The sequence below is a fragment of the Geotrypetes seraphini genome, chromosome 11 (genome assembly GCF_902459505.1).
Source record: "Geotrypetes seraphini chromosome 11, aGeoSer1.1, whole genome shotgun sequence".
NCBI classification, from domain to species: domain Eukaryota; kingdom Metazoa; phylum Chordata; class Amphibia; order Gymnophiona; family Dermophiidae; genus Geotrypetes; species Geotrypetes seraphini.
Window position 1 is genome coordinate 49,844,436 of NC_047094.1, and position 25,914 is coordinate 49,870,349.

General features: G+C 41.2%; 1 protein-coding gene across 1 annotated transcript; it reads left to right on the forward strand.

The window, feature by feature from the left end:
• On the forward strand, positions 1–23,716 carry ANTKMT (adenine nucleotide translocase lysine methyltransferase). Its single transcript, XM_033914924.1, has 6 exons — positions 1–130; positions 8,356–8,519; positions 14,832–14,936; positions 19,200–19,340; positions 19,602–19,652; positions 22,449–23,716. Exons 2-6 carry the CDS (start codon positions 8,358–8,360, stop codon positions 22,635–22,637), a joined length of 648 nt encoding a protein of 215 aa, XP_033770815.1. The 5' UTR covers positions 1–130; positions 8,356–8,357; the 3' UTR covers positions 22,638–23,716.
• The last annotated feature ends 2,198 nt before the right edge of the window (positions 23,717–25,914 follow it).

Below are 25,914 nucleotides of genomic sequence, written 5' to 3' on the forward strand. Positions count from 1 at the left end.
TGTCAGAGGCGGAAGCTTTCTTGCTATTCTCGAGAGCCTGGAGATTTCAGTTTGCAAAAAAAATATCACATCCCCTTTGCAAGTTGCAGAAGCTGCTTCAGCTGACAGTTGATTCTGTTTACTGGTGAGGGTAAGTAGATCAGGGAGGTTGGGATGTCCGAGATCCCTGCTGCTAGCTGCTTGCACTGCCTATAATATTTTGGAGCCCGCTGGGTTCTGGCTGTGCTTACTGGTACCTCTGTTCGATGCTTTGGGTTCACAGTTCAGGCAGTTCTGACATCGCTTCCTGGTTAGGATTTCCACCCCCCCCCCCCCCTCTTTTCGCTTGTAAGCTCTAATGCTGGCTTTGTTTATATTTCTTTTTGTTAAAAGAGGAAGTGGGTCACATTAGAGCAGGGGCGTATCGTGAATCTCCAGCAATCCGTCCAGTGTTTTACATTTGCACCCCACGACCCCCCTCCCCTTTCACTGACATCCGTTTCTCTAATCTGCTCTTCCTGTCACTGTCGCCCCTCTTGTCCACTGATTCACAGCTCAGATCAGCTGCTTGGCCTGCCTGAGATTTGGTTGGAGCAACTGAAAGAGACACTAGTGACAGAGAGAAGGGCTTATAGAAACCTGGCCTGTGTGTTTTTGACTCCTTTCCTCCAACTCCTAGAGAGGTGAGGGAGAAAAGAGAGATGAGCATGGTGATGTTCTTTTAGGCAATGATGAAAAATTATCTATATTAAATTAAACAAAAATTAAAAGACAGTGGACAGCGGCTATGATCAGTGGACAAAGGTATTACTTGGTACTTAAAAGAATCACAGTTCAGGTTCTCAGAATCTCCACCCAAGATTTTGATTACTATAGCTATAATTATGATCCACCTTACCCTCTTCTTCACCAAGAATGATCCTGTACAAAAACCATAATATTCATCCCCCTCCCACCCCCACAATATTCAACTCACTGTGCTCAGCAGTTCTGATCCAGTTAGTCAATGCCAAGACCACCTTTTGGCCACTGGCATTGGATTAGCCACAGATCCAGAAGTTGTGTAGGCTGATATTCAGTGTTGGCACCAGCATAGCCAACCAGACAGATAGGACTGCCTTTTTTGTAGTCATAGAAACATGATGGCAGATAAAGTTTCAAGTTTTATTCAAAATTTGATGTATCGCAATATCATAAATTCAAAGCGATTTACAATTAAAAACAGGGTCTTAGTTATTAACTACAACAAAACACACGAACATTACGAACTGGTAGGGTAAGTAGGGGGAACTACAATAAGTATAGTAAAGAAAACATAAAAAGTAAATACAAAGGGAGGGTAAAAAAATTTTAAGGAATTAAAAGGGAACATTAAAGGCTCCTTTTATGAAGGAGCGCTAGCGTTTTTAGCGCACGCATCGGATTAGCGCGTGCTATAGTGTGCGCTAGCCGAAAAAATACCACTTGCTCAAGAGGAGGCGGTAGCGGCTAGCGTGCAGGGCATTTTAGTGCGTGCTATTCCACACGTTAGGGTCCTAACGCGCCTTCGTAAAAGGAGCCCTAAGAGTTTTTTTGTTTTGTTTTGGTTTTTTTTTAATTTCTCAGAACCTAAGACAGTGGAGACATGAGTTTCTGCAAAGATCGGGGTCAAAGGAGAATCCGACAATTAGGTCTCGAAGGCATCCTCGTACAACCAGCATTTTAACAGTCCTTTAAATTTACTTAGTGATTTTTCTTCCTTAATAAATGATGGTAAGGAGTTCCATATTCTGGGTGCTGTAACCGCAAAAATCGTATCTTGTCTTGTATTTATTATGCTAAGCGATGGAATTACTAGCAGGTTTTTATCCTCTGATCTCAAACTTCTAGTAGGAATATATGAAATAATGTATCTTTCTAGGAATGATGGAGCTTTAATTGTTAATATTTTGAATGTTAATAGTGCTATTTTATATGAGATTCAATCAACAATGGGAAGCCAATGTGCTTCTTTGAGAAGAGGAGTCACGTGATCAAATTTTTTCCTATTTGTTATAATTTTAATTGCGGTGTTTCTTTCTCCACCACCTCTTCCGGGAGACTGTTCCACGCATCTACTACCCTTTCTGTAAAAAAGTATTTCTTTAGATTACTCCAGAGCCTATCACCTCTTAACTTCATCCTATGCCCTCTTATTGCAGAGTTTCCTTTCAAATGAAAGAGACTCAACTCATGCGCATTTATATTAAGTGGGTATTTAAACATCTCTATCATATCTCCCCTCTCCCATCTTTCCTCCAAAGTATACAGATTGAGATCTTAAAGTCTGTCCCCATACGCTTCATGATGAAGACCACACACCATTTTAGTAGCCTTCCTCTGGACCGACTCCATTCTTTTTATATCTTTTTGAAGGTGTGGCCCTCAGAATTGTACACAATATTCTAAATGAGGTCTCACCAAAGCCTTATATAGGGGCATCAATACCTCCTTTTCCCTACTGGCCATACCTCTCCCTATGCAATCTAGCATCCTTCTAGCTTTTGCCGCCACCTTAAGATCATCACATACAATCACACCCAAGTCCCGCTCTTCTGTCATGCACATAAGTTCTTCACCCCCTAAACTGTACTGTTTCCTTGGGTTTTTGCAGCCCAAATGCATGACCTTGCATTTCTTAGCATTAAATTTTAGCTGCCAAATTTCAGACCATTCTTCAAGCTTCGCCAGGTCATTTTTCATGTTATTCACACTATCCAGTGTATCTACTCTATTGCAGATTTTGGTATCATCTGCAAAGAGGCAAATGTTACCCGACAACCGTTAAGCAATATCGTTTATAAAAATGTTAAAAAGAACAGGCCCAAGAACAGAACCTTGAGGCACACCACTGGTAACATCGCTTTTCTCAGAGCGATCTCCATTGATCTACCCTCTGTCGCCTTCCACTCAAATATTTCTTGACCCAGCCCATATTTTGGGACCCATCCCGAGGGCACTCAGTTTATTTATTAGACATCTGTGTGGAATACTGTCAAAGGCTTTGCTAAAATCTAAATACACCACATCTAGCGCAATTCTCTGGTCACCCAGTCAAAGAAATTGTTCAGATTTGTCTGACAAGACCTACTTCTAGTGAATCCATGTTGTCTCTGGTCCTGTAAGCCACAGGATTCCAGAAACTTGACCATTCTCTGTTTTAAAAGTGTTTTCATTAATTTGCTTACCACAGAAGTCAGACTTACCAGTCTGTAATTCCCTACTTCTTCCTTACTTCCATATTTGTGGAGAGGGCCCACATCCGCCCTTCTCTAGTCTTCCAGTACCACTCCTGACTCTAGTGACTTGTTATATTATTGTTGGTTTTTAAAAAAGATTTATTGCAGTAAATTTAAATTGTTGCACTTTATTGTGGTGTGATTCTTGTGTTGAGATATTGTAACGCATATTGATTCTTTGACATCTTCAGTTATATCTAAACTTATTTCTCCCATATTTTACATTGTTTATGTGGGAGAAAGTTTTGTTTTCTGTATCCTGCTCTGCTGAGTGAAGGCTCTGACTCAGACCTCAGCAACCACGACTACACAGATATAGAGGTCAGGGTGTCTCTCTCAGGAGGGTGGGTTACAACAATCAAAGTAGCGTGAGGAGGGGGATTCCCATGTTCATTGCATCTTTCATGCACACTGTATGGATTTTTCCCATTGCCAAAAGCAGAGAGCTACTATTTGAATGAGTCAGAGTTTTCTCAGCTTGATAAACAGTGTAGAGAAAAGCACAGAAGGCAGTTGGAGTCAGAAGGAGAAGGGAGTATGGAGAAACAGTTTGTCTCTCTCTGGTTAATAGTTTTGTGAGAGCTGGCAGAGAATTTCTCTAAGCAGCAGGCTACCTCTATGCATATAGCTCAGGGGATCAGTGTCCCAGAACCCTGAATATACTGATGAAGGGGGAATTTCTATTTGTCTTTCAGTGCTGTGCTAGTTACTGTAAAAAAGTAACTAGTTACCATTACTAGTTACATGGGATAAAAGGAAATGGTTACTGATTTCAGTTACTCTTCACTAAATGTAAATAGTTAATAAAAATTAACTAGGTAGTTAATGGTTACTTTGTTTATTAATTATAACTACACTTCCCCCTCCGTATTCACGGTGATAGGGGAACAGCATGGCCGCAAATACAGAAAAACCACAAATAACTTTTTGTATGCTATTCGCGGGTTTTCTGTAAAAAACAAACAAACCCTAGAAAAGGCACAAAACCGTGAATAACCTGACCTGTTCCTGCGGCTGTAAAGGAAAGTGTGGGTCTGGATCCTGAGAGCCGCTTCCAGAACAGAGCGCAGGGCTACCACTGCGCGAGGGAGAGAGCAGTAACCTGTTGTGGTTTGGCAGGGGACTTCCGGATCAGACTGCGTGCCTGGCGCTGGCAAATGCTAGGTACAGAGTCAGCGCATGCCCGCTGAGTTGCAGGTGTGTGTGTGCTCGGTGGCGAGCTGGATCCTGTCAGTTTATCGGCCTCCGCCTTGGCTGCAGGTTTCGGGTGATTCCTCCAATTTCCTGTGACGTAAATTTGGGAGCGGAGACTGCGTTCAAAAACCCGTGAATAACTGAAACCGCGGATAATGAAATTGCAAATACGGAGGGGGAAGTGTATATGAACTATATGAACATTCCAACAATGAGTACTTTATTTTCAAATGAGTTTCTTAGCTCTGAGCATTAAAGGTATTTCAAAATGCTCGTCGGTTAAACTGTTCCTGCATGGTGTAAGAATCTGTCCACCGATGCTGAAGAGTCTCTCCACTGGTGTGCTTGATGGAAGGCTCATATTCTTCATAATAAACACTTTTTTTCATTGGATAGCGCTGGAGACTGGATATATCACAAGCAGCATCATTAAAGAAGAGGTCTAGTTCCGACTGCACAGCGTTGTCCTCTTTATTTGATTCATATAGCAGAAGAAGCTGGTGTCTTCACTGGAAATTGGTGCTGCATTAAGAGTTGTGTTTGCAGAGTCAGCCTCAGCCTGCATTGCCTACATCAGCAAGTATTTGGCACAAGCTCTGGCAGCATCTAACTGGATCCAGCGTAGCTTGAATTGTGGATGTATTGTGAAACACTTGTTACTATCAAATCATCCTTATTTCTTTTAAATAAAAATTTTTCGTTTCAAGAATTTTACTACCTCCTCAATGTTTTACCCTTAAATGTGTTTCTTATTATAAGATATGTAACTTTAACCTCCCTTTCCTCCCAATTGTTGTTGGTCTTGTCTAATATCTAATGTTTATATATTTATTGTATGTTTTTATCTTAACTAATTTGTATTTTAATGTACATCGCTTTGTATAAAGATATAGCGATTCATCAAATATTTAATAAACCTTGAAACCTTGAAACCTTAGCCTCAAGTGAACCAAAGCGCTTAATGATTCCATTCATTAGAGCACGAACAAGTGGACTGGCAAATTTGAGCAAAGGCCTGATGAAGGTAAGATATTCCCGCAGGGAAGAAATTGTTAGCAGAAGAACTGCCATGAAACACTGTGCCATAGCAATCGGTTTCATCACCTTTTACTCTGCCATGAAAGCAATTTCATTTGAGTGGAAAGCTGTTAGGGAAAGCTTCTCACAGATGTCATTGAGCACAGTTTCAGACTTCTCCACAACAGAATACACTTTGCAAACAGCATAACAGAATGAATTCCAACTAGTAGAGAAGAGAAGGACAGATTCTTCAAACTTTCGAAAAATAAAAGAACAAGAGGACACTTGGAAAAGTTGAAAGGGGACAGATTTAAAACGAATGCTAGGAAGTTCTTCTTTACCCAACGAGTGGTGGACACCTGGAATGCGCTTCCAGAGGGCGTAATAGGGCAGAGTACAGTACAGGGGTTTAAGAAAGGATTGGACAATTTCCTGCTGGAAAAGGGGATAGAGGGGTATAAATAGAGGATTACTGCACAGGTCCTGGACCTGTTGGGCCGCCGCGTGAGCGGACTGCTGGGCATGATGGACCTCAGGTCTGACCCAGCAGAGGCATTGCTTATGTTCTTAGTAACATTTGGTACAGCAAGTGTGGTTTCTGAAGTTTCTTACACTATTTCAGCGACCTATAGACTTTGATTGCACTTGTTCCAGAGGGCACTGCATTTTGCCAATGTTCTATGGCTTAACTTGTAATTTGCATCTTTATTGGCCCCTTCTGAATCAGACACAGCAATCGCGTTCATTGTTTGAGTTCTAAAACAATGGTGAGATGAACATGCATACTCTGTTGCTTCTGTAATGCACTGTGGCGAGGCAAGAGAAACAAGTTGAATTGGAGGCCTAATGAGCAAAAGAACATAAGAACTGCCGCTGCTGGGTCAGACCAGTGGTCCATCGTGCCCAGCAGTCCACTCACGCGGCGGCCCTCTGGTCAAAGGCTCTCATTTTCTCCGAGAAACTTGGAAAGAGGCGGGAGCCAGAATGCCTTGAGCATGCGCAGATGCTCAGTCCGTCAAAAGGCAGGATCTTCGGGCACCGGCACCTCCTGTGGGTTGGTACTGCGTGCTGGTGCCAGATGGGGGTAAACCTTCAGTTTGGTCCAGAGGGGGATGCCGGTTCACGCGGGGGGGGGGGTGTTCACGAGGGGGGCGATGCCAGTTCGCGAGGGGTGGCGTTTGCGGTGGGGGGCAATGCCGGTTCATGGGCGGGGGACTCACAAATCGAGTCAACGCTTGGTTTGCGAGTCACAATTTGCAAAAATGTTTTGCTTGTCTTGTAAAACACTCGCAAACCACGTTACTCGCAAACCGAGGTTTGACTCTACTTATTTACATTTTTATTCACTATATCATTGTGTGTCACCTCCCAATATACTTAGGGCTCCTTTTACTAAGCTATAATAGTGGTTTTAGCATTGAGCTGGCGTTAGTTCTAGCCACGTAGCATGGGTTTAGCGCATGCTAAAATCCTGCGCGTGCTAAAAACGCTATTGAAGCTTAGTAAAAGGAGCCCTTAGTGAGGATTTTTTTTTTGGTTTTGCAAGCATTTTCCTCCCTAAGTTTAGGCGGGGTTTTTTTTTGTACCTACACTTATTTTCTTGGGTAAGTAATTTCCCCATTTTCTCAGGTACTTGCTTAAATGTGGGGCTTTTGGGGGAAGGTGCTTCTTGTGGCTATGTGTAATATATTTTGCCTAGCTTTAGGGTACTGTACGAATGTTGAAATAGTGTTTAAGAGAAAAAAAATCAATAAAGAAATATAATTCAGTTAGCCCAGTGGTCTCAAACTTGCGGTCCAGGGGCCACTATTTTGAGGCCCTGGGTATGTTTATCATAATCACAAAAGTAAAATAAAACAATTTCTTCATCATATGTCTCTTTAGCTATAAATTACAATATTATTATTAAGACTTAGCCAAAAGGAAAGATTTTTAAACTATAAAGAGTTTTACATCATACAAAATTGTCGTTTCTTTAATAAGACATTAACTATTTTTTTCTGAGGCCCTCCAAGTACCTACAAATCCAAAATGTGGCCCTGCAAAGGGTTTGGATTGGAGACCACTGAGTGAACCTGTGGATTTAACTTAGTGGATAATATGCATGTGTCTTGGCTCTGAAGCTTAAATTAATGCAGTGATGCTGGCCTGGTTTTTTCCATAATAAAATTTAGGTGTTTACTATATCTTGGATCAGTCACAGAATTTAGCGTGCTGAGGCAACATTCAGAGGGGGGGGGGGGGGGCACTGTATTAGTGTGTATCAGCAGAAACAACAGAAACTGGTGGCATCCAACCAACGACATGAGATATGAGTTTTCAGGGTTGAGTTCTCTTCATCAGAAGCAGAGGACTTATGTCCTCAAAAGCTCACACCTCAAATTGGTTATTCTTTAAAGTGCCACCAGTCCATTTATTATTCTTTGAGACCAACAATATCCTAAAAGTCATACATTCTTGCTTTCCCAGTCTGTAGCATATTAATATATGCTAAGGAAGAGAGTGGTTCTGGAGAGTGGAAGGCCAAGCCGAAGTTCAGTTATTAATCTTTAGAGGAAAGGCAGGAGACCAGGAGATATGTTAGAGATATTTAAATACCTACGTGGCATAAATGCGCATGAGGCAAGTCTTTTTCATTTGAAAGGAAGCTCCAGAATGAGAGGACACGGGATGAAGTTAAGAAGTGATAGGTTCAGGAGTAATCTAAGGAAATACGTTTCCTTAGATTCCCGGAAGAGGTGGTGGAGATAAAGACTGTGTCTGAGTTCAAGAAAGCATGGGACAGGCACATGGGATCTCTTAGGAAGAGGAGGAGATAGTAGATTCTTGGATGGGTAGACTGGATGGGCCATTTGGTTTTCATTTGCCATCATGTTTCTTTGTTAAACTGTGCCTCTTTCCATAGGAATGGATCAAGATGACTTGGAAGAAAGGACAGCTGAGCTTCAGGGAAAGAGTTTAGGGGGGTGGGGCCTCCTACAGATTGCAGGATGCACTGGATTGGCTACCTATGCTGTGTGGGCAGGGATTCTTATGCCCGGCTTCCGAAAAGTCCCTCTAAAATTGCAGGTAACTGAGTAGCGATTCACGTGTGTGTACTGCGCTCTGTGCCAAGAGGTGCTTAGGAGTAATAGCAATCACACATATATTACCAGTTCAATATTAATTAATTTATTAATGATAATCTTACATGTCTCAGAAATCATATGTGTGATGGAGTCCCATCAGGCGTGAAAATTGCACCTCTCCTGATGGTCCCTCTGAGTCTATACTGGTCTGTTCCTTTTATATTGTTCACAAGTCAGTATGACATCACACTTGTCAACCAATCCATTAAAAGAGGCTGTCCTTAGCTTTGGACAAAGGAAATTCCTTTTACATAGTTTTTCACACTCAAAAGCAAAGTTTTTAAAGTCATATTTTTGTTTACATTAATTTCTGAATATGCAAAAACATTTTATAACATAGCCAAAGAAAACTTTAAATCTAAACCTGTTTATCTGTTTCAAGAGAGCCTGCATTTGTTAAAAAGTGCTGAAAAGTTATTGTCTCTCCCTGTTAGCACCATAGAAAGGAGAAGAGATATTCCCCCTCCTGCTCTGAGCTTTGCAAAAACTGACAGTTACAAATTTCACTAACACACGGACTCAGAAAACCCCAGACCCCTCCCTATGCTGGTGACTGGGATAGCGTTTCTGATTCTAACTATTTCCAGATGTTGCCTAAGGATTTCTCCTTGGAGTTTCTTCAGGTTCAAAATATATAACATATTGGGAATTAAGTACAAACTATTCTTTCACATATCTTTCATTTATCATTCAATCGGGGCCCCTTTCATCCACAGATCCACACAATATATTTCATTCATATTTAATGCAAGAAAGCTTTTCTTCTATGCCCAGTATTGGAATGTAAAATCAAGCTATCCAGCCCAAGCCCATCTGGTATCAATTAGACCATGAGGGAAGCTGAACAGAGGCTCAGACAGAGAGAAAGAGAGAGAGAGAGAGAAAAAGAAACATGGAGGCAGTTTCAAACCTCTATATATTATATAGATCCTGATTTCCTCTATGGTCTGGCTTAATAGCGAAATACATAAAAAGAATATTATTTTTTTTTTTTCTTAATATTAATCTGTAGTGTGTTTTTCTGGCCTTAGCTACATCCATATTCAGATTTTTATTCACCAACTTTTCGTATGCTTCTATTGGGCGTGGCCTTAACTAACACATGTGCTTGTATCTAACTAGAGTTACCCATAACCATACGAAAAGCAGGCGTTTTTGTAGAAAACTCCACAAAATACTGCACCATCATGTCCTGCACTGTCCATTCCATTAACGTACCACAGATATCGCCCCCTACAGTCCACGAGCCACTATTCAGTAACATGCCTCTTCCTACCAGTGAAGCAATAGATTTATGTTGCCAGAGCACCCTATTAAAAACAGTTAGAAATAGACTTACAACTTCTATGAATTATTCCACTTCCCTAACAAATTTAGTGTTGGTTCAGTTGCTGAAGGATTCTCTCTGCTTGGACTGAAGCAATTCATACTTTCATATTTTCCTGGGAATTGGTTGGGGTGGGAGAAGAAGTGGTAAGAGGGCATGTCATAGAATGTTATGTGACTAAACAGGGTGATTATGTGGAAAAAGTAATGTAATTTGCTTTTGAGATATTTAATAAAATAAATAAAAGTGCAGAAACTTTTTGAAGATCCCTCATAGTAACCCTGACTCAGGTATAATTCCTGACACATGGAAGTAGGCAGCAATTCACTCATCCTTAACAAAACCAGAGTGTTTGAATGCAAGTATCTTATCTAACTATTAACCCTTCTCTAACCTTTCATTTATATCAAAGGCTATTCTGTTAAATAAGCACAGGAAGTCTGTATGTTAGGTAATGAATCCATGCTCATGAACTGCTTGCAGAAGGATTTATTTATTCAAGTATTTTAATATCTTACAGCCTAAGTGGTTTACATACAGGCACTCAAGCATTTTTCTCTGTCTGTCCCAGTGGGCAGTCTAAATCTGCATTGCCAAAAGATAACAGGATATTAATGTCACCGGCATTGACTTTCCTGGTTGACCACATGGTCTGAACATCAGAGGGTTATATGCACAGTATAATACATGTGAAAATGTTATCATCTATGTTATAGACTTGCCTCATATACTATATGTCTTCAGATTGTCCCTTTCTCCGAGACTAGCAGAGGAGATGCAGGCACACTTGATGGTAACGTCCTAGACTGATCCTATGTGTTAGCCTGAATATCAGGGGGTTATTACATTACATTACATTAGAGATTTCTATTTCGCCATTGCCTTGCGGTTTAAGGCGGATTACAAAAGAATTACAAAAAGCAAATTACATGAAGAAGATATCTGGTAATTTCTAGAGGAGATAAAGAGTAGATGAGGTTGTTTTGGGGAATGGGGAAGGTATTGGAAAGTGGTATTGGAAGATGGGAAGGAGCTAGCATTATTAAGTCGTTTGCAGGAATTTCTTGAAAAGTAGAGTCGTTATTTCTTTTCTGAATGTTTTGTAGTCTGGGGTCATAATTAGTAGATTGGAGATTTGATTGTGGAGTTTTGCTGCTTGTGTGGCTAGGAGGCCATCATATAGTTTTTTCTGTTTGATTTCTTTGATCGGGGGGGAGGGGGGAGTGAATGGAGTGTGAGTTTTCCTATGTCTAGTTGATGTAGTTTGGATGAGGTGGTTGTTCAGGTAGGTTGGTTATATGTATAATACATGTGAAAATGTTATCATCTATGTTATAGACTTACCCCATATACGTCTTCAGATTGTCCCTTTCTTTTAGATCAGTAGTGGCTCCCAATATCATATTGCATTAAAATCAAGATTTTAATTAAAACACAGAGTTCTTTTTCTAAAGTACAGTAAGCACTAATGTGTGCTTACCACCAATGTTCCCTCTAAGGATTGATGAGGTGTATGCAAAAAAAAATATGCATGAGCGACAAGTTACATATTCCACAAATTTATGAGCAGGCACGGAGGACGCATTTGTAAACAAATGTAGTTTATCCTTGTACTCCTTATGTATTTTTAATCATCTATGGATATGTTTGTATGTTTATTGTTCAAATGGTTTTATTTATTTCCCAAAATTTATTTTTGTTATACACATTGAAAATATTTGATATTGCGTTTAAATCAAAATCTCAATAAACTTGAAACTTGAAATGAGTGCCCATGAGATTGTGGGAGGGTTAAATACTCAAAACTTAGAAGAATAACAATTTACTTAAAGTTTTTGCTTCTCCAGCTTTCTGGTATCTTTACATAATGCAGTGGTGTACCTAGCATATGTAACACCCGGGGCCCATCATTTTTTGGCACCCCCCCCCCCCCCATCTGTACGAAAAACATGATTTTTAGTAACAAGCCACACGTCACACGTCACCTAGGAAAAGGCAGCATCTTACATATTGCAGTGAACAGTACATCAATACACCCATTGTAAAACTAAACAAGCCAGACCAACACAGATCAATCCTACACCGTCAATCCTAACAGAAAACTATGTCTTTCGAACACACAGAACACACCTTCGCCTAGTATGGAATATGTAATCACAAACTAACCCCTCCCATAGACAAAGGTTAAATTGAACCAGCAAGAAGCTGGACTCTGCATACAATGCTTCACAGAAACAGTGACACATGTCTCCTAAAGCAATAAATAAATAGAAATTTTTTTCTACCTTTGTCTTCTGTGGTTTCTGCTTTCCTCATCTTCTTGTAACTCTCTTCCTTCCATCCACTGTCTGCCGTCTCTTTTCCCCTATATGGCATCTTCTCTCCTTCTATGCCCCTTCCAGAAACTGTATGCCTCCCCCTTCCATCTCTCCTTTCACCCCCATTGGTCTGGCATCTCTCTCCTCTCCTTCCCTCTCCCACACCTCTCCTCTGCAATCCCTTTCCCTTTTTTCCCTCATTTCCCTTTTCAATTTATTTTCTGCATCTGTCTAGATTATGTTCTTACTACTCTCTCATCAATGTTCTTTTTTACTGTCTACCTAAAGCTTGCCACCTCTTTCCCTCACCCCTCCAGTGTTTCCCTAACTCAATCCTTTTCTCCCCATCATGTGTCCTCCTTTTATTTATCTCCTCCTTCCATCATATACCCTCTTTCTCCAACCCTTCCATCTAGTACCTTCTCCTCTCTCTGTCCACTTATCATCCAGCATCTGCTCCCCTCTTTCTCTCCTCCCATTTCCTTCTGGCATTTGCTCCCTTATCTCTCCCATCTGCACTTCCATCCAGCATAGGTTCCCCACTACCATCCAATGTCTGCCCATTCTCCCTCCATCCACCCCTCTTCAATCAGCATCTTCCCCCTTTCTTTCCCTCCAATATCCTTCCCCCTTATGTCTCTCTCCTTTCTCTGTACATCAATTCCATCAGCACCACCCTTCCATACCACCCTGCCCCCTTTCTTTCCCTCCACCACTCTTCCATTCCAGCAGTCCTGCTCCTTTCTCTCCCTTCATGCAGCAAGGTCCCGCGATGATTGTAGCTGCCTGCTGCCAATCCACCCCACTCTGACGTACTTGCTCTAGAGCGGACTCAGCAGCTGCATGCTGGAAGGGCCCACGATGACTCGTCTGCTGGCTCTGCTCTGGAAGAAGTAAGTTACGTTGGAGGGGGTGGGCCCGGCAGACACAGGGAGTTGCGGCAAAGTCCCGCAATGATTGTGTCTGCCGGGTCCACCCCCTCCGACGTAACTTACTTCTTCCAGAGCAGAGCCAGCAGACGAGTCATCGCGGGACTTCCCCACACCTGCTCCCCCAAAATTGCCATGCTTCGGTTCCTCTTTTTTCTTCCTCCCTCCCCCCGCGGGACCCTGCAGCACCATCAACTCTTACTCCCTCTAACGCCGGCCCTGCAGCTCCGGACTTCCCCGCACCTTCCCCCCCCCCCCCGATCGCTATTATTTTAAATGTTATAGCGGCGGCGCTGTATCCATCAGTGGAGACGTCTAACCTCGGCCTGCCCCGGAACTCTTACTGCAGCAGCTGCCCGTCTAGGCAGGAACAGGAAGTCACTGTTGCAGTAAGAGTTCCGGGGCAGGCCGAGGTTAGATGTCTCCACCGCCAGGGTCGGAAACCAAACCCCCACCCCGACGTCCGATTCCTCCCCCAGCCTCCCCTTACCTTTGCGACGCGTGTGTGCGCTGTGACGAGAAACTTGTGCGCTGCGATGTAATATTTTGTGCGCCAGCGCACGCCAGCGCAGCTTAGTGGGAACACTGCCCGGAACCACAGCTTAAAATGCTTTACTGCAGGGTGCCCTTAGGTATTCCCTTGTAAGTTTCGTGTCTACATTCACTTCTCACATGCTAAAAATAGATTTTATTTTTGAGGGTCAGGGAGAGCAAGCATGTGGTTGGCACGTGAGCTTTTACCACCTACAAAACAGATGGAAAAATTAGCACATGGCCAATAATTCAAAAAGTAGAAAACTCTGCCATTTTACCCATGTGGCAAAAATGGCCTTAAAGCATTCTTAAGTCCACTTTTTACCACAGTTCGGTAAAAGGACCCCATAGAACGCTATATCAAAACATCCTTAATAATAATAATAAATTTATATACCACAGGGCCATAAAAGTTCTATGCGGTGTACAAAAAAAAAGAATACAATTAAGAGACAAATTAGATAACCAGATAATTAGAAATAATACTATAATGATTTAGGTAATTTGTTACAATATCATTTTATACTTGGCAAATTTCTGTATCCCTTATGCTCCTTGGTATTGCTTTGCTCTGTCTGAAAATTTGTTGACCCTCCCCTAGCAAAGGTACATTTAGAATCTACCTGCAATTCTGCTTTTTATTGAGTCCCTGCTATTTGGAATAAGTTAGACTCATCTTACATGAAATTTAAGTCTGGTTTAAAGACTCATTATTTTACAACTGCTTATTGGAATGCCTTTAGATTATTCATCATGTGAGGAGCACTGAAGTATTCCTTTGATTAATACTCAAGCATTTCACTATTTCCTTCTCTTGGTTTAGTTATTTTCTTCTTTCATTAGTATTTAAAATTTAATTTATTTATTCAATTTTCTATACTGTTCTCCCAAGGAAGCTCAGAATGGTTTACATGAATTTATTCAGATACTCAAGAATTAGTTTTTATTAGAATTTTATTATAAACCACTGTGTGAAGGGTGGTTTTAAACTAAACTGAATTAAAATGTCTGCTAAGTCATAGTTTTATGCCTTGTTTATACAATATACTGTGATTAAATCAAGCATATAATTAATTATAACATTATTATTAACAGTTATCACTGGTGTGCAGATGGGTCTTATGATTCTCATTTGCTAAATGCAGGTTCCCTACATACCAGCAAGTTCCCAGCAGGTGGAGAATGTTATGGCTTTACTGAAAGGCCGCTCGGGGAAGATGGTAGATCTCGGCTCAGGTGACGGCAGAATTGTAAGAAAGAAAAGAAATCCACAGTCTTCTCCAAGCATTCTACAGCTTCTAGCTCTGTACGGCATGGTGTATTAGATGGAAATGTCACATTCCACATAGCAAGCTACAGATTAGTAACTCCTTGTACACAGCTCTTACTACTGTTCCTACTTTTCATTTCTTTTGCACTATTAGAAATATACATCACTGTGTGTGTGTGTGTGTGTGGGGGGGGGGGTGACTTCAGTAAATGGTGCCCAAAGCTGGGATAATCTGTACTAGCTAGTAATTGGATAAAGGGCTCTGCACAGAGTGCATTCTGGCCGATTCTGTAAATGGCATCTAAAGGTTAGATGCCAAGTAGTGTGGCCTAAGCATGATTCTATAAAAGTTAAGCACACTTTATAGAATCATGCTTAGTGGTGCCTAAAGTGGACATAGGCGTCTATTGGTGTCCTAACCTTAGGCGCACCCTATTTAGGGTTTTCTTGGCCTATGGGTGCCTAAGCCCCAAAACAGGCATCTAGATGAAAAGCACACCCACGATATGCCCTTAACCATACCTACTTTCTGGTAGGTACCTACCAAGTTAGGTGCCTACCATCCAATTAAGTGCACCTAACATCAATATCAGTGCAGTAGGGATTGTATGCTGAACTGTAGTATTGTCCATGCCTACTACTGAGCATTCTGCAGAAGATGTCACACAGCTTTTCAGCTCCTCTTCCTTCTGCAGGCGAGCATGAAGTTGTGCTGATCTGTTCCCTTTATTTCTTTATTATTTTGCGGTGTTTTTCTTTTTCTTTTTTTTAGTTCTTCATGGTTTTTACATGACTCAAGGAACTGCTGTGCCTGTTTGGAGAGTGGCAGACTTTATTCTGCAGCTGGCAGGTGCATCCTTTGAGGACCTGTGCAGCTAGCTAATCTCTCATGGAGCTGAATAGGCTGCAGCACCTTTTCCCCAGCATATGTTCTATAAGTACAGGAAAATTGGGGCGGGGGTCTGAAAAATTGTGTTTTGATCATTTCTGTAGCCAGGGCTGTGTCCCCTCCTCTAAAATCCTTTTTTTTTGTTTTGTTTTTGGTCAGCCCTGAACTGTTTTTAAGCCATTTTTTTGGTCCCAAATCGCTGCTATGATGGCCATCTTGGATTTCTCAATTTCCTCCACCCCCTAAGTTGGGATTGTGTCCTCAGATCATAATACTCCTATATCATGCCTTATTTGCACTGGATGGGCAGCTGAAGAGCACCATTGTGCCTTGTGCAGTGCAACATGAGGGGTGGGAGCTTCAGACATAGCCAGGCCTCTAGGGCTGGAGAATGGCAGTTGGTGCTGTCAGGGAGCTTGAAACACCTTCTGGAACCCCGGGGCAGCAGCTCTGGGCACTATAAGGGTATAGATGCTTCGAAAGCCAAAAAAAGGCATTTGCCCTACCTTAAGAGGGACAAGGTGACTTGTCCTCCTAGGCCTTTACCTCTGGAAGGCAGAAATCTGCTGGTCAGGTCTGTAGGTGAGCAGATCAGTCCTCGCTAGAGACCCAAAGTGCTTCCTCCCTGAAAGCGGAGGCTATGCTGGACTATGGTGGTTGATCGGACAAGGACTTACTAGAGATCATTACCAAGTCCCTTCAAGAATTGAAAATAGACCTTCCGCAAACCCTGTCTGTTCAGTGTTCTCAGAGCAGTCTGGGCTCAATCCACATCTTTTCCGTGGCACCTGGACATGAGAATCCTAGTCACAGAGCCCTGACTAAACTGTATCCCATGGATCAGGAATTCCAGCAAATGTTTACTATGTCAAAAATGGGACTCCCTGGTAGCCCAGGTGACCAAACACACTTCCCTACCAAGCAAAGGAGGAGTGGTTTTAAATGATCTTCATGACTGCAGAGTGGATATGGTCCTCCAGAAGCAGTTTGAGGCTTTAGTCTTAGGGCTTAAGATTGCAGCTGCGGCCTCCTTCATGGCATGTGCCTGTCATTCTAGGCTCAGAAGTCAGAGCCTGCTGGACTCCGAGCTCCTACCTCAGCTTGTGCTGGTGGGCATAGACTATGTAGCGGATGCACTCTATGACAGTGGTCTTCACTAGTTTTTATACTGGGGCCACTTGGAATTCAAATGAACTGAAAGGGAGCTACTAGGGTGTGTTAGTGCTTCTGTGTCATCCTTAGTGCCCTGTTAGATGAAAATGGGACTGGTACAAGTTTGCTTCCATATTTCTTTTTTTTTTTTTTTTTTTTTTAAGGGCCGTACTTATATCATTTTAATATTTATTAATTTTCATTTTAATAATCAACAAAAATCAACATTTTAACAGTTACATTTCAAATTAGCTAAAAGTAAAATATAATTAAATCATTAAATAAAATTTTCAATTGTACTGTTATTTAGTCCACAATATTGAGGAGTGAGCTTAAGAAAAATCGGTATAATTATAATTCTCTATACATTCTTGGGTAAACAAAGAGTAGACCTGAATCACACCTAGGTCCCTACTAATTAAGAAGCTTCTTGTTGCAAGTTGCTAGGGTTAACAGCAGTAGAAACCTCTTTAGCTGAAATAAATCTTGACAATTGTGAAGATTCAAAAAACACCTATACATTTACATGGAAATCTAAGTACAAATGTTGCCCCCAATTTTAACACCTGGGGTCGGATAATTAGGAATTGCTTCCTCTTTTTCTGGGTTACTCTAGATACATCTGGATACATTCTAATTTTATTCTTCATAAATCTATATCTTTAAATTTGAAAAACATTTTCAACAACCAATCCCTATCAGATTCCAATGCTAGTTGAACAAAAAGTGTAGCCACAGTTATCTGTTCAGAATCTGATCTTTCTAAAATATTAGTCAAATCTAGTACGTCCAAAGTTCCTTCCACAGGATCCTGTTGTTCTTCAGCTATTTTCTTCTTTCCAATTGGAAGATAATAAATTCTAACCACTGGTGGGTAAGATGTTTGTGGTATTTTCAAAACTTCAGTGAGAAACTTTTTGAGCAGGTCAAGTGGTGAAACCAATTGCAATTTAGGAAACCTCAAATTTTTATTTAACCTCAAATTTAACAATTTATTTAATTTATTTATTTAACAATTTATTTAACCTCAAATTTAACAATTTAATTAACCTCAAATTTTTATTTCTTGACGCGTTCTCCAGCATTTCAAGTTTAAAATTGATATTCCCATTATCTTTCATTAATAGCTGATTTTGCACAGTCAAAGTGTCTAAATTTTGTCTATGTTGAAGGATATCTACCTCCATTTTATCAACTCTTTGGTGTAATTTTTTTGTGTCCAGTAATATCCCAGAGCAATAAGAAGTTAAGTTTTGCATCTGTGTTCCCAGTGAGGTCTGCAATTCGGAAATAGCTTCCCATATTGAATTTAGATCTATCACCGCTGGTTTTTTCAAGGGTACTATTGCAAATAGTTTAATTTTCACAGTACCTGAAATTTGCTGTTCTGGAGATTGACTCTGCTGGTCCCCTAGCAAACTTGCAAACTCACGCTGTGGCCGTTGTATTCCTCCGGCGGTCAGGACGTTCTGGACATCCTGGTCTTGGTCTTCCCCCACTTCACTGTCCTCCGAGTCTGCCGCCTCACTTGCCTCTCCCGTCGCACTCGGCGACGAACATGGGCGTGGCTGCACTGGCGTGCTGCGCTCCTCCGGGGAGAAGCTGACTGCCTCAAAGGAGGTTCCCGAGTTCACCGTCAAACTCGCGCCTCCAGCCAAGGCTCTCTCCTCCGGCTCTCCACCCGGGTGTCGCTCGACGAAAAAATCCATCGGGCCAGGTAAATTTCCTCCAGACCCGGGATCCGAAGGGAAAACCCGAGTCTTGGACTTTCGTTTAACCATTTTTAATCCACAGACCCGACGGCATTCCTCCGAGTTCTTCAGGTCGCCATCTTAGTTAGGCTCCACCTCCCCATATTTCTTTATGAATAATTTGCTGGTAGACTAGTAGCTCTCAGTTATGGTCCATGCTTCAGGACGAGACAGGGACATGCGAGTGACACATATTTGCTTACATTCAGTACAAAAACTAAGTGACTTGATTACTGTGCAACCAGAATTGTTTGAAAATTAGGAAGGTCAGAGTTCAGAATTATTGGGGGCAATGGAATAGTTGAATGTTTCTCACAACCAATCTCTCCCAGTGACCTGTGCTAGGAGAGGCTGGAACTAGAAAAGTGCTGAGCTTCCCCCATAATCAGAGCTCATGTGATCTATTTCAGGAGACAGCTCTGATTTTTTTTATCCATGTGATTTTCTCCAGGTGTTAGAGGCACATAAACGTGGCTTCCAACCAGCAATAGGTTATGAACTCAATCCTTGGCTAGTCCGACTGTCCAATTTCTATGCCTGGAAGGCTGGGTACCACAGGAAGGTTTCCTATCAGCGAAAAGATCTCTGGAAAGTAAGTGAGTGCTATAATGTTGCCTTTCTGTGCCTGTGTAGTAAGACTTTCCAATATTTCTCCAGACAACAACAAATCTCTGCTTTAAAACCTGACCCAAGTCCTCCCTGGAAACAGTTTCTCCCTGAAAATTCCAAATATAGATCCCAAGATTTGCTGGCAATGAAGATCCTACAAAAATGGCAAAATGGGGGAAGGGGGGAGGGGGGGAGGAAACAGGTAAATTTCTTATAAAGATGTCTGAATTTGGTGTCCTTCTAGGTGAGGCTGCATGACTGTGTCAACGTTTCAGTATTCCTTGCCCCCAGTGTGGTAAGTGTAAGAAATTCACTGCTCATTTCTCCTGGCAATGGTTAAGATGTTATAAACCAGTGTATCACAAACTGTGTGCCATGACACTCTAGTGTGCCTCCTGAGATTTCAGGTGTGCCACGGCACACTGGGGAAGAGGAGAGGCGCTGGCTGACTGCCTACAGGATGTGCCTCTCACGGCAAGAGGCATATCCTGTAGGCAATCAGCCGGCACCAGGGCTTCTCCTTCTCTCTAGCCCTCTTCCCTGCTGGTACCCCCCACTGGCATCTCGGGGCCAGTCTGAAGGGCCTTCGTGCATGTGCACATGTGCATGTGCACATGTCATCAAAGCGATGCCTGCGCACTTCCATGTGCCTCGAGCTGTAGCCACTACCTTTAGTATGCTGCAATTTGAGAAAGTTTGCAGGACACTGTTATAAACATATCCTCTTCTGAAAATTTTTGTACTAGTTAAAAAATGTATCTGTAACTAGCTGAGGATTTGTTTTATAATGGATGATATAGTTGGGTCCTAGAGGTAGATGTGCTACCTACATTCTGGATATTCCTGACCTTTCTTGTATCATATGAAATTCAAGATCTTGGTTTTAACTCATAAAATATTTTACGTTGGGATAACTTGTGAATTTGCACTGTGCCTTATTTAGCCCCCACTTTATAGAATTCTTTATTTGCAAATATATGATTAGAATCCAGCCTGGACTCTGTTAAGAAAAAATTAAAAACCTGTTTCTTTATTTTGGCCTTTCTGACAGTCAAAGCTTGGGCCTAACAAAGAAGGTTAAATATTGATTTATTTAGAGACTCATCTCTTTATGTTTATAAATTTGGTCTGTGAATATAATTGTGTTTTTATATTTTTGAGCAATTTATTGTGAACCGCTTTGAAAGGCCCATCTCCGCTTGACATACTAAGAGATTTAAGTTAATCTGGGGCCTTTTGATATCTTTTATGGATTTATTGTAATTGATTTTTCCTTTGTTCCTGTTAGTATATTGCTGCACACACACCCAGGAGGAGGGAGGGCAGGAAGGGGTATTTCTTTGTATGAAATATTGGTTGGGTGAGGTTTAAAAAAAAAATGTTGTACGGATTTTGATTGATTATAAATGCATATAAGATTAATATTATTTGTATAGATACTGTATTGCATTTTTGTTAGCTTTAGAAACTCAATAAAGATTTATAAAAAAAGAAAGGCCCATCTCAAAAGGCAGTATATCAAGGTACTTAAGTAAATATTATAATTGTGATGTGAGTTGCTGTAACATGACCATCAGTCCAGGCTGCTATTAAAGGTATTTTAAAAAATATTTTATTGCATTGTAAGCACAGAATATGGCAAAATAAATATTTTCTATAACAGTATTTACACAGATTTGTATTATATATATCTGCTATTATTAAATTGTACTGGATATTGCATTATTGTTCCAGCATCTAGAAAAATCCTGGGCCTAGACTCCTCTCTCTTTCCCTTCCCGATTAGTAAGTCTTTTTCTTTCGTCATCTACATTGTTCTTTCCACCCCTTCTTTGTACTCTACTCTATCACTTGCTCTCCCTCTCCCTCTCCTTGAATTCCCCTCATGCTACTTCTTTGTCTCTCCCTCATTGCTTACCCTCTATTTTTCTCTTTTAAATGCTTGCCTGTATTCTCCCTCTGTATTTTTTTGTCTTGCAACCTCCTGCCCTGTAGTGAGTCGAGAATGATTCATCATGGCCAGTTCAGTACAGTTGTTTCAGCCAGCCTGGTTCAGCATGGCCATTTAACCATAACTGTTTTCATCGTGGCTGTTGTAATGGCGAGCGCTTACCTTTCTGAAACTGCTAGGTTTCAAAGAGAAGGGGCAATAGCCCCCATCACCCCATTGGTGCTTCTTTCCTTTCCTTTCACCACCCATGGTCTTCTCCTGCATCTGCATCATCTGACTTTAAGGGCTCCTTTTACTAAGGTGCGTTAGGGCCTTAATGCACGGAATAGCGCGTGCTAAATTGCAATGCGCACTAGACCTTAACGCCAGCATTGAACTGGCATTATTCTAGAAGTGTACCGTGCAGTGTAGCACATGGTAATTTTGTGCGTGCGCTAGAAACGCTAGCGCACCTTTGTAAAAGGAGCCCCAAGGTTTGAAAGAAAGGGGAGGGGAGGAGGCATCATCACAGATAATCAGGTGCATTGTAAGGTTTTCCTTTATATTGGAACCGAAAGTTGTCCAGAGGGAAGATTTCTAGGGTAAAAGGTTGACTTTGAGAGGGTGTCTTACTATTAAGAGATGAAACAGCCCACGCTGAAAGGACCGTGATGAACTGCCCCATGCTGAAAGGACCGCTCTGAAAGGGCCATGCTGATCTGGTTGTGCTGAAACGGCCGTGCTGAATCGTCTCATTCCCTCCTGTAGTAGCCCCCACTTCTCTTCCATCCCTTGTAGTCAGCCATCTTCCTTGTCTTACCTGCTGGTCCCAGCACTGCAAAAGTCCTTGGTAGGAAGCCCCAGTACAGGTATTCCCTAAATCCCTCCTATTGGTGTGTAACAGCTGAGATTGTTCTCCAATCTAGGGGATGCAAATACTGATATAGAAAGTTTTAGTCAAGTCACTTTCTTTTTGAAAAGTTGGGTTTATAGATTTTTGATGCCATGGTATAACTTCAATGTGAAGAAATCATCTCAAAACACACCCCTTTAGCCAATTCAGTTTGCAGCTGTGGAAAACCCTTGTATTTTGAGTTGATACAGAATGCTAGGCTACATGGATGCCTAATCCAGTTCTTTCATATATTTGCTGTCCCCCAGCTGGCATTACTGGAGACAAAGCTGCTGGCAGAACTTCCAGATGAGGCTTGTGTGGTAACTGGACGCTTCCCACTGCCAACCTGGGCACCAAGCAACATCGTGGGAGAAGGTGTAAACAAAGCCTGGGCTTATGACCTCAAAACTGTACGACAAGCAACACAGAAAAAAGCACAGGAGTCAGCAGTGTAACATACTGCACACCAATAGACTGGATGGCACAAGATGAAGCATTTATACTGGTATAAACAGAAAAAAAATGAAGATTGTAGGGACCCATTGTGTCATAGTGGGGTACACTACAGTCTGTGTCTGTATATGGCTGTTTGGTGGAGGATGGGCTGGGGAGGGCTTCAGTGGTTGCAATGGTGTAGATGGACTGGAGTGAGCTTTGACGGAGACTTCAGTAGTTGGAACCTAAGAACAGTACTAGGCAGAGCTTTGGATTCTTGCCCAGAAATAGCTGAGAAGAAAAAATAAACCCCCAACAAATTTTTAGATTGAATCAGGTTGGGTAGATGGATGGACCATTCAGGTCTTTATCTGCCATCATCTATTATGTTATATTTTAGTATTCTAGGGTACACATGCCAGATTGTTTAAAAATGGTTTCAAAACTCATGGACTGTCCATGCTGTTTTGCAATACATGAGATCTGCCTAGCTAGGCTGTGAGTCATGAAATGGTTAGTGGTGGCTGCGATCAGGAAAGAGTGGGAACAGCTATTATCCTGTAGACTTTTGCAACTTCTTTTAGCGCAGCTAGATTTTCTCTAGAAAATAACATGCATATAATTGAAAATACAGTCTACATATGTTATTTTTTTCAACCTTCCTCAGGAATGCCTTCTCTAACCATACCATACATTTTTCTTTTATACCGCAAATTTCAGCTACGATTCAATGTGGTTTACAACAAGATTAATAACTGAGGACATGAACATTGAATGATGGATAGGAGGTAGGCTCCTGAAATAGCTAACCATAGCTAAACATATGTGCACTATAGAATTATATGCTTACTTACCAGTAATTGGAAAAATTACAAAAGGCTTAACTATACATTTTGGTGGAATTCGCTATGTCATATTTATAAAATGGAAAGAACAATTGCCATACAAAAAGGGAACTATAATAATTTTAAAAAGATTTGGGGGCCATTGACAAATTATTGTAATGATTAGACGCCATTATCCACTGAAAGTATATGAGGGGGAGGGTATAAAGTTATATTAAAGGTTTGATCAATAGATAAAATATAAAATTTATATGATATGTTTGATTAAAATATTTGTGGGAAGGGTGGGTGGGGAGGATATAAATTCATGTTTTTAAGATGATGTTAAAAGAAATACAAGTAATGTTTACATGGTTTAAATGATGTAATATTGTGTTCTTGATGTAAGATGAAAAATGAATAAAGAATTTGAAAAAAAAAAAAAAGAATTATATGCTTACTTTTAGTTGCATAAAGGAAGTATGATTTTTGAGACAGTCATTTTGTCAGGTATATTGTTATTTACCCACAGAAATTGCTCTGAAAATTGTTCTACCAATGAGCTGTCATCTCATTCCACACCACAGTAGAGTTAATTCTCTGGAGGAAGTGTAGAGGAGGTGCTATGGATACTAGATGAAAGGGATGGGGAATTATGTACAAAAATACCATGGAATATAGTGTATTTTAGATTTTTAAACATAGTCCTGTATTGGTACTGTAGATTATGAAACCTTTCATTGAACCATCATAAGATAGAACTTCTGAAGAGGTCGTGCAGTGCTGTGTTCTTGAGGACTCATGTACTAGTATTTCTGTGGACCCAATAAAAGGTTTTTGAGCCTTCAAGGTTTCCAGCATTTTACCAGCTAATCAGGAGTAGCTTATGGGTTACAGCGGCAGACTGAAAGCCGCTTTGATCTTATTTGTAGTTTAAGCGGTATATAAAGTTTTAATAAACATAAACATACACTTAATAGAAGTCCTAATTACTGTGATCTGATGGCAGGTAAAGACGCTATAACATATCCGTCTGCCTGTGAGAGCTGGGTGTGCATGCTACCCAGTTAAGAATTGCTCTTATCGGCAGCCTGATGTTTTGATGGGCAATTTTCAACCTTCCCATGGAAAAGCTCTGCTGAAAATTGTCCCTTCTCCAAGTGCGTAAAGTCTCAGGTACTTTTATCCACATTGAAAAACAGGCAGTCTGGGGAGAAGTACACATGAGGATTCATTTTGAAAGCCCTGTGCATATTTTCTGTACCTGTTCCAAAGCAAGCAGAAATCTTTATAGGTATTCACTTATTCATAGCTTTTGAAATTTCAAAATCAGTTTACAATGGAATTATAAGCACCACACACAGAGAATAAATTGTCTTCCAAGAGGTAACACTTTATCAACGTTTAATATATTTTTTTTTAAATAATAAAATCCATTGTATGTACAGTATTCATTTATGGTCATTTCTAAACAGAATACATATGCAAGATTGCTTTCTCTGTTTACAAGTTTCCTTCTGACTGCCAGCTTCTGCTGTTCCTCCAAACTTTATTTTTCCCTATCCAGGAACAGATGCTGGGGATTCAGATCCATACTGATGATGCCCATCTTGAAGACACACATTTTCAAAAAGGTAGATGTCCACAAGGTGACATAAACTGGCACTAGGACGTCCAAACATCCAAATGGGCATTTTTAAAACTGACTTTCTAGATGTCTTTCTGGTCATTTTGTCTCCAATACACCTAAATCTTAAGAGGGCATGTTAGAGGCATGTTTTGGGTGGGATTAGGGCAGGCTTAGCATGTGGACGTTTTACAGTGATAATTAAACATTTTACAAAAAGTCCAGGGCACAATTTGAACGTCTTGGGCTAGACCTGTTTTAAAAAAGAGTACGGGCCAAAACGGTACCCAAACTGACCAGATGACCACTAGAGGGATGAGGCCCCTACACACTCCCCTAGTGGTCACTGACCCCCCTGCCATCCCCCCAGATATCTGCATGAAACAGTACATATCTGTCTCTTTGACAGCTCCAGATACTATGGCCAGTCTTAACAGAGCTGCAAGCAGTTCTCTGGAGTAGCCTGGTGGGCAGTTCAGTGGACTGCAGAGAAGGGAACCCAGGCCTATATGCCACCCTAACTAGTACACTTGTGGTGGAAAGTGTAAGCCCACCAAAACCCTCTGTACTGCCATATAGGTGACATCTGCAGGCATTAGGGCTATAAGGGTGGTAGACAGGTGGATACAGTAGGTTTTGGAGGGTTCACCATATGATGTACGGGTATTATGGTGAGATGTGGCACCCTTAATGTGAAGTTCAAAGCAGTGCCACCCTAGGGTGCCCCACTGCTCTGCTGGCATGTCTGTGTGGCCAGTCTATTAAAAATACTGGCCCCTTCTACATGCAAATGGATTGTTTTGGACATTTTTAATTTGGACTTTTTTCAGATAATGGCAAAAAAAA

Coding starts and splice junctions, on each gene's coding strand:
- ANTKMT (XM_033914924.1), top strand. CDS start 8,358: ATGGATCAAGATGACTTGGAAGAAAGGACAGCTGAGCTTCAGGGAAAG. Junction 14,937..19,199: donor GCTCAGGTGACGGCAGAATT/GTAAGAAAGAAA, acceptor GATTTTCTCCAG/GTGTTAGAGGCACATAAACG. Junction 19,653..22,448: donor TATTCCTTGCCCCCAGTGTG/GTAAGTGTAAGA, acceptor GCTGTCCCCCAG/CTGGCATTACTGGAGACAAA.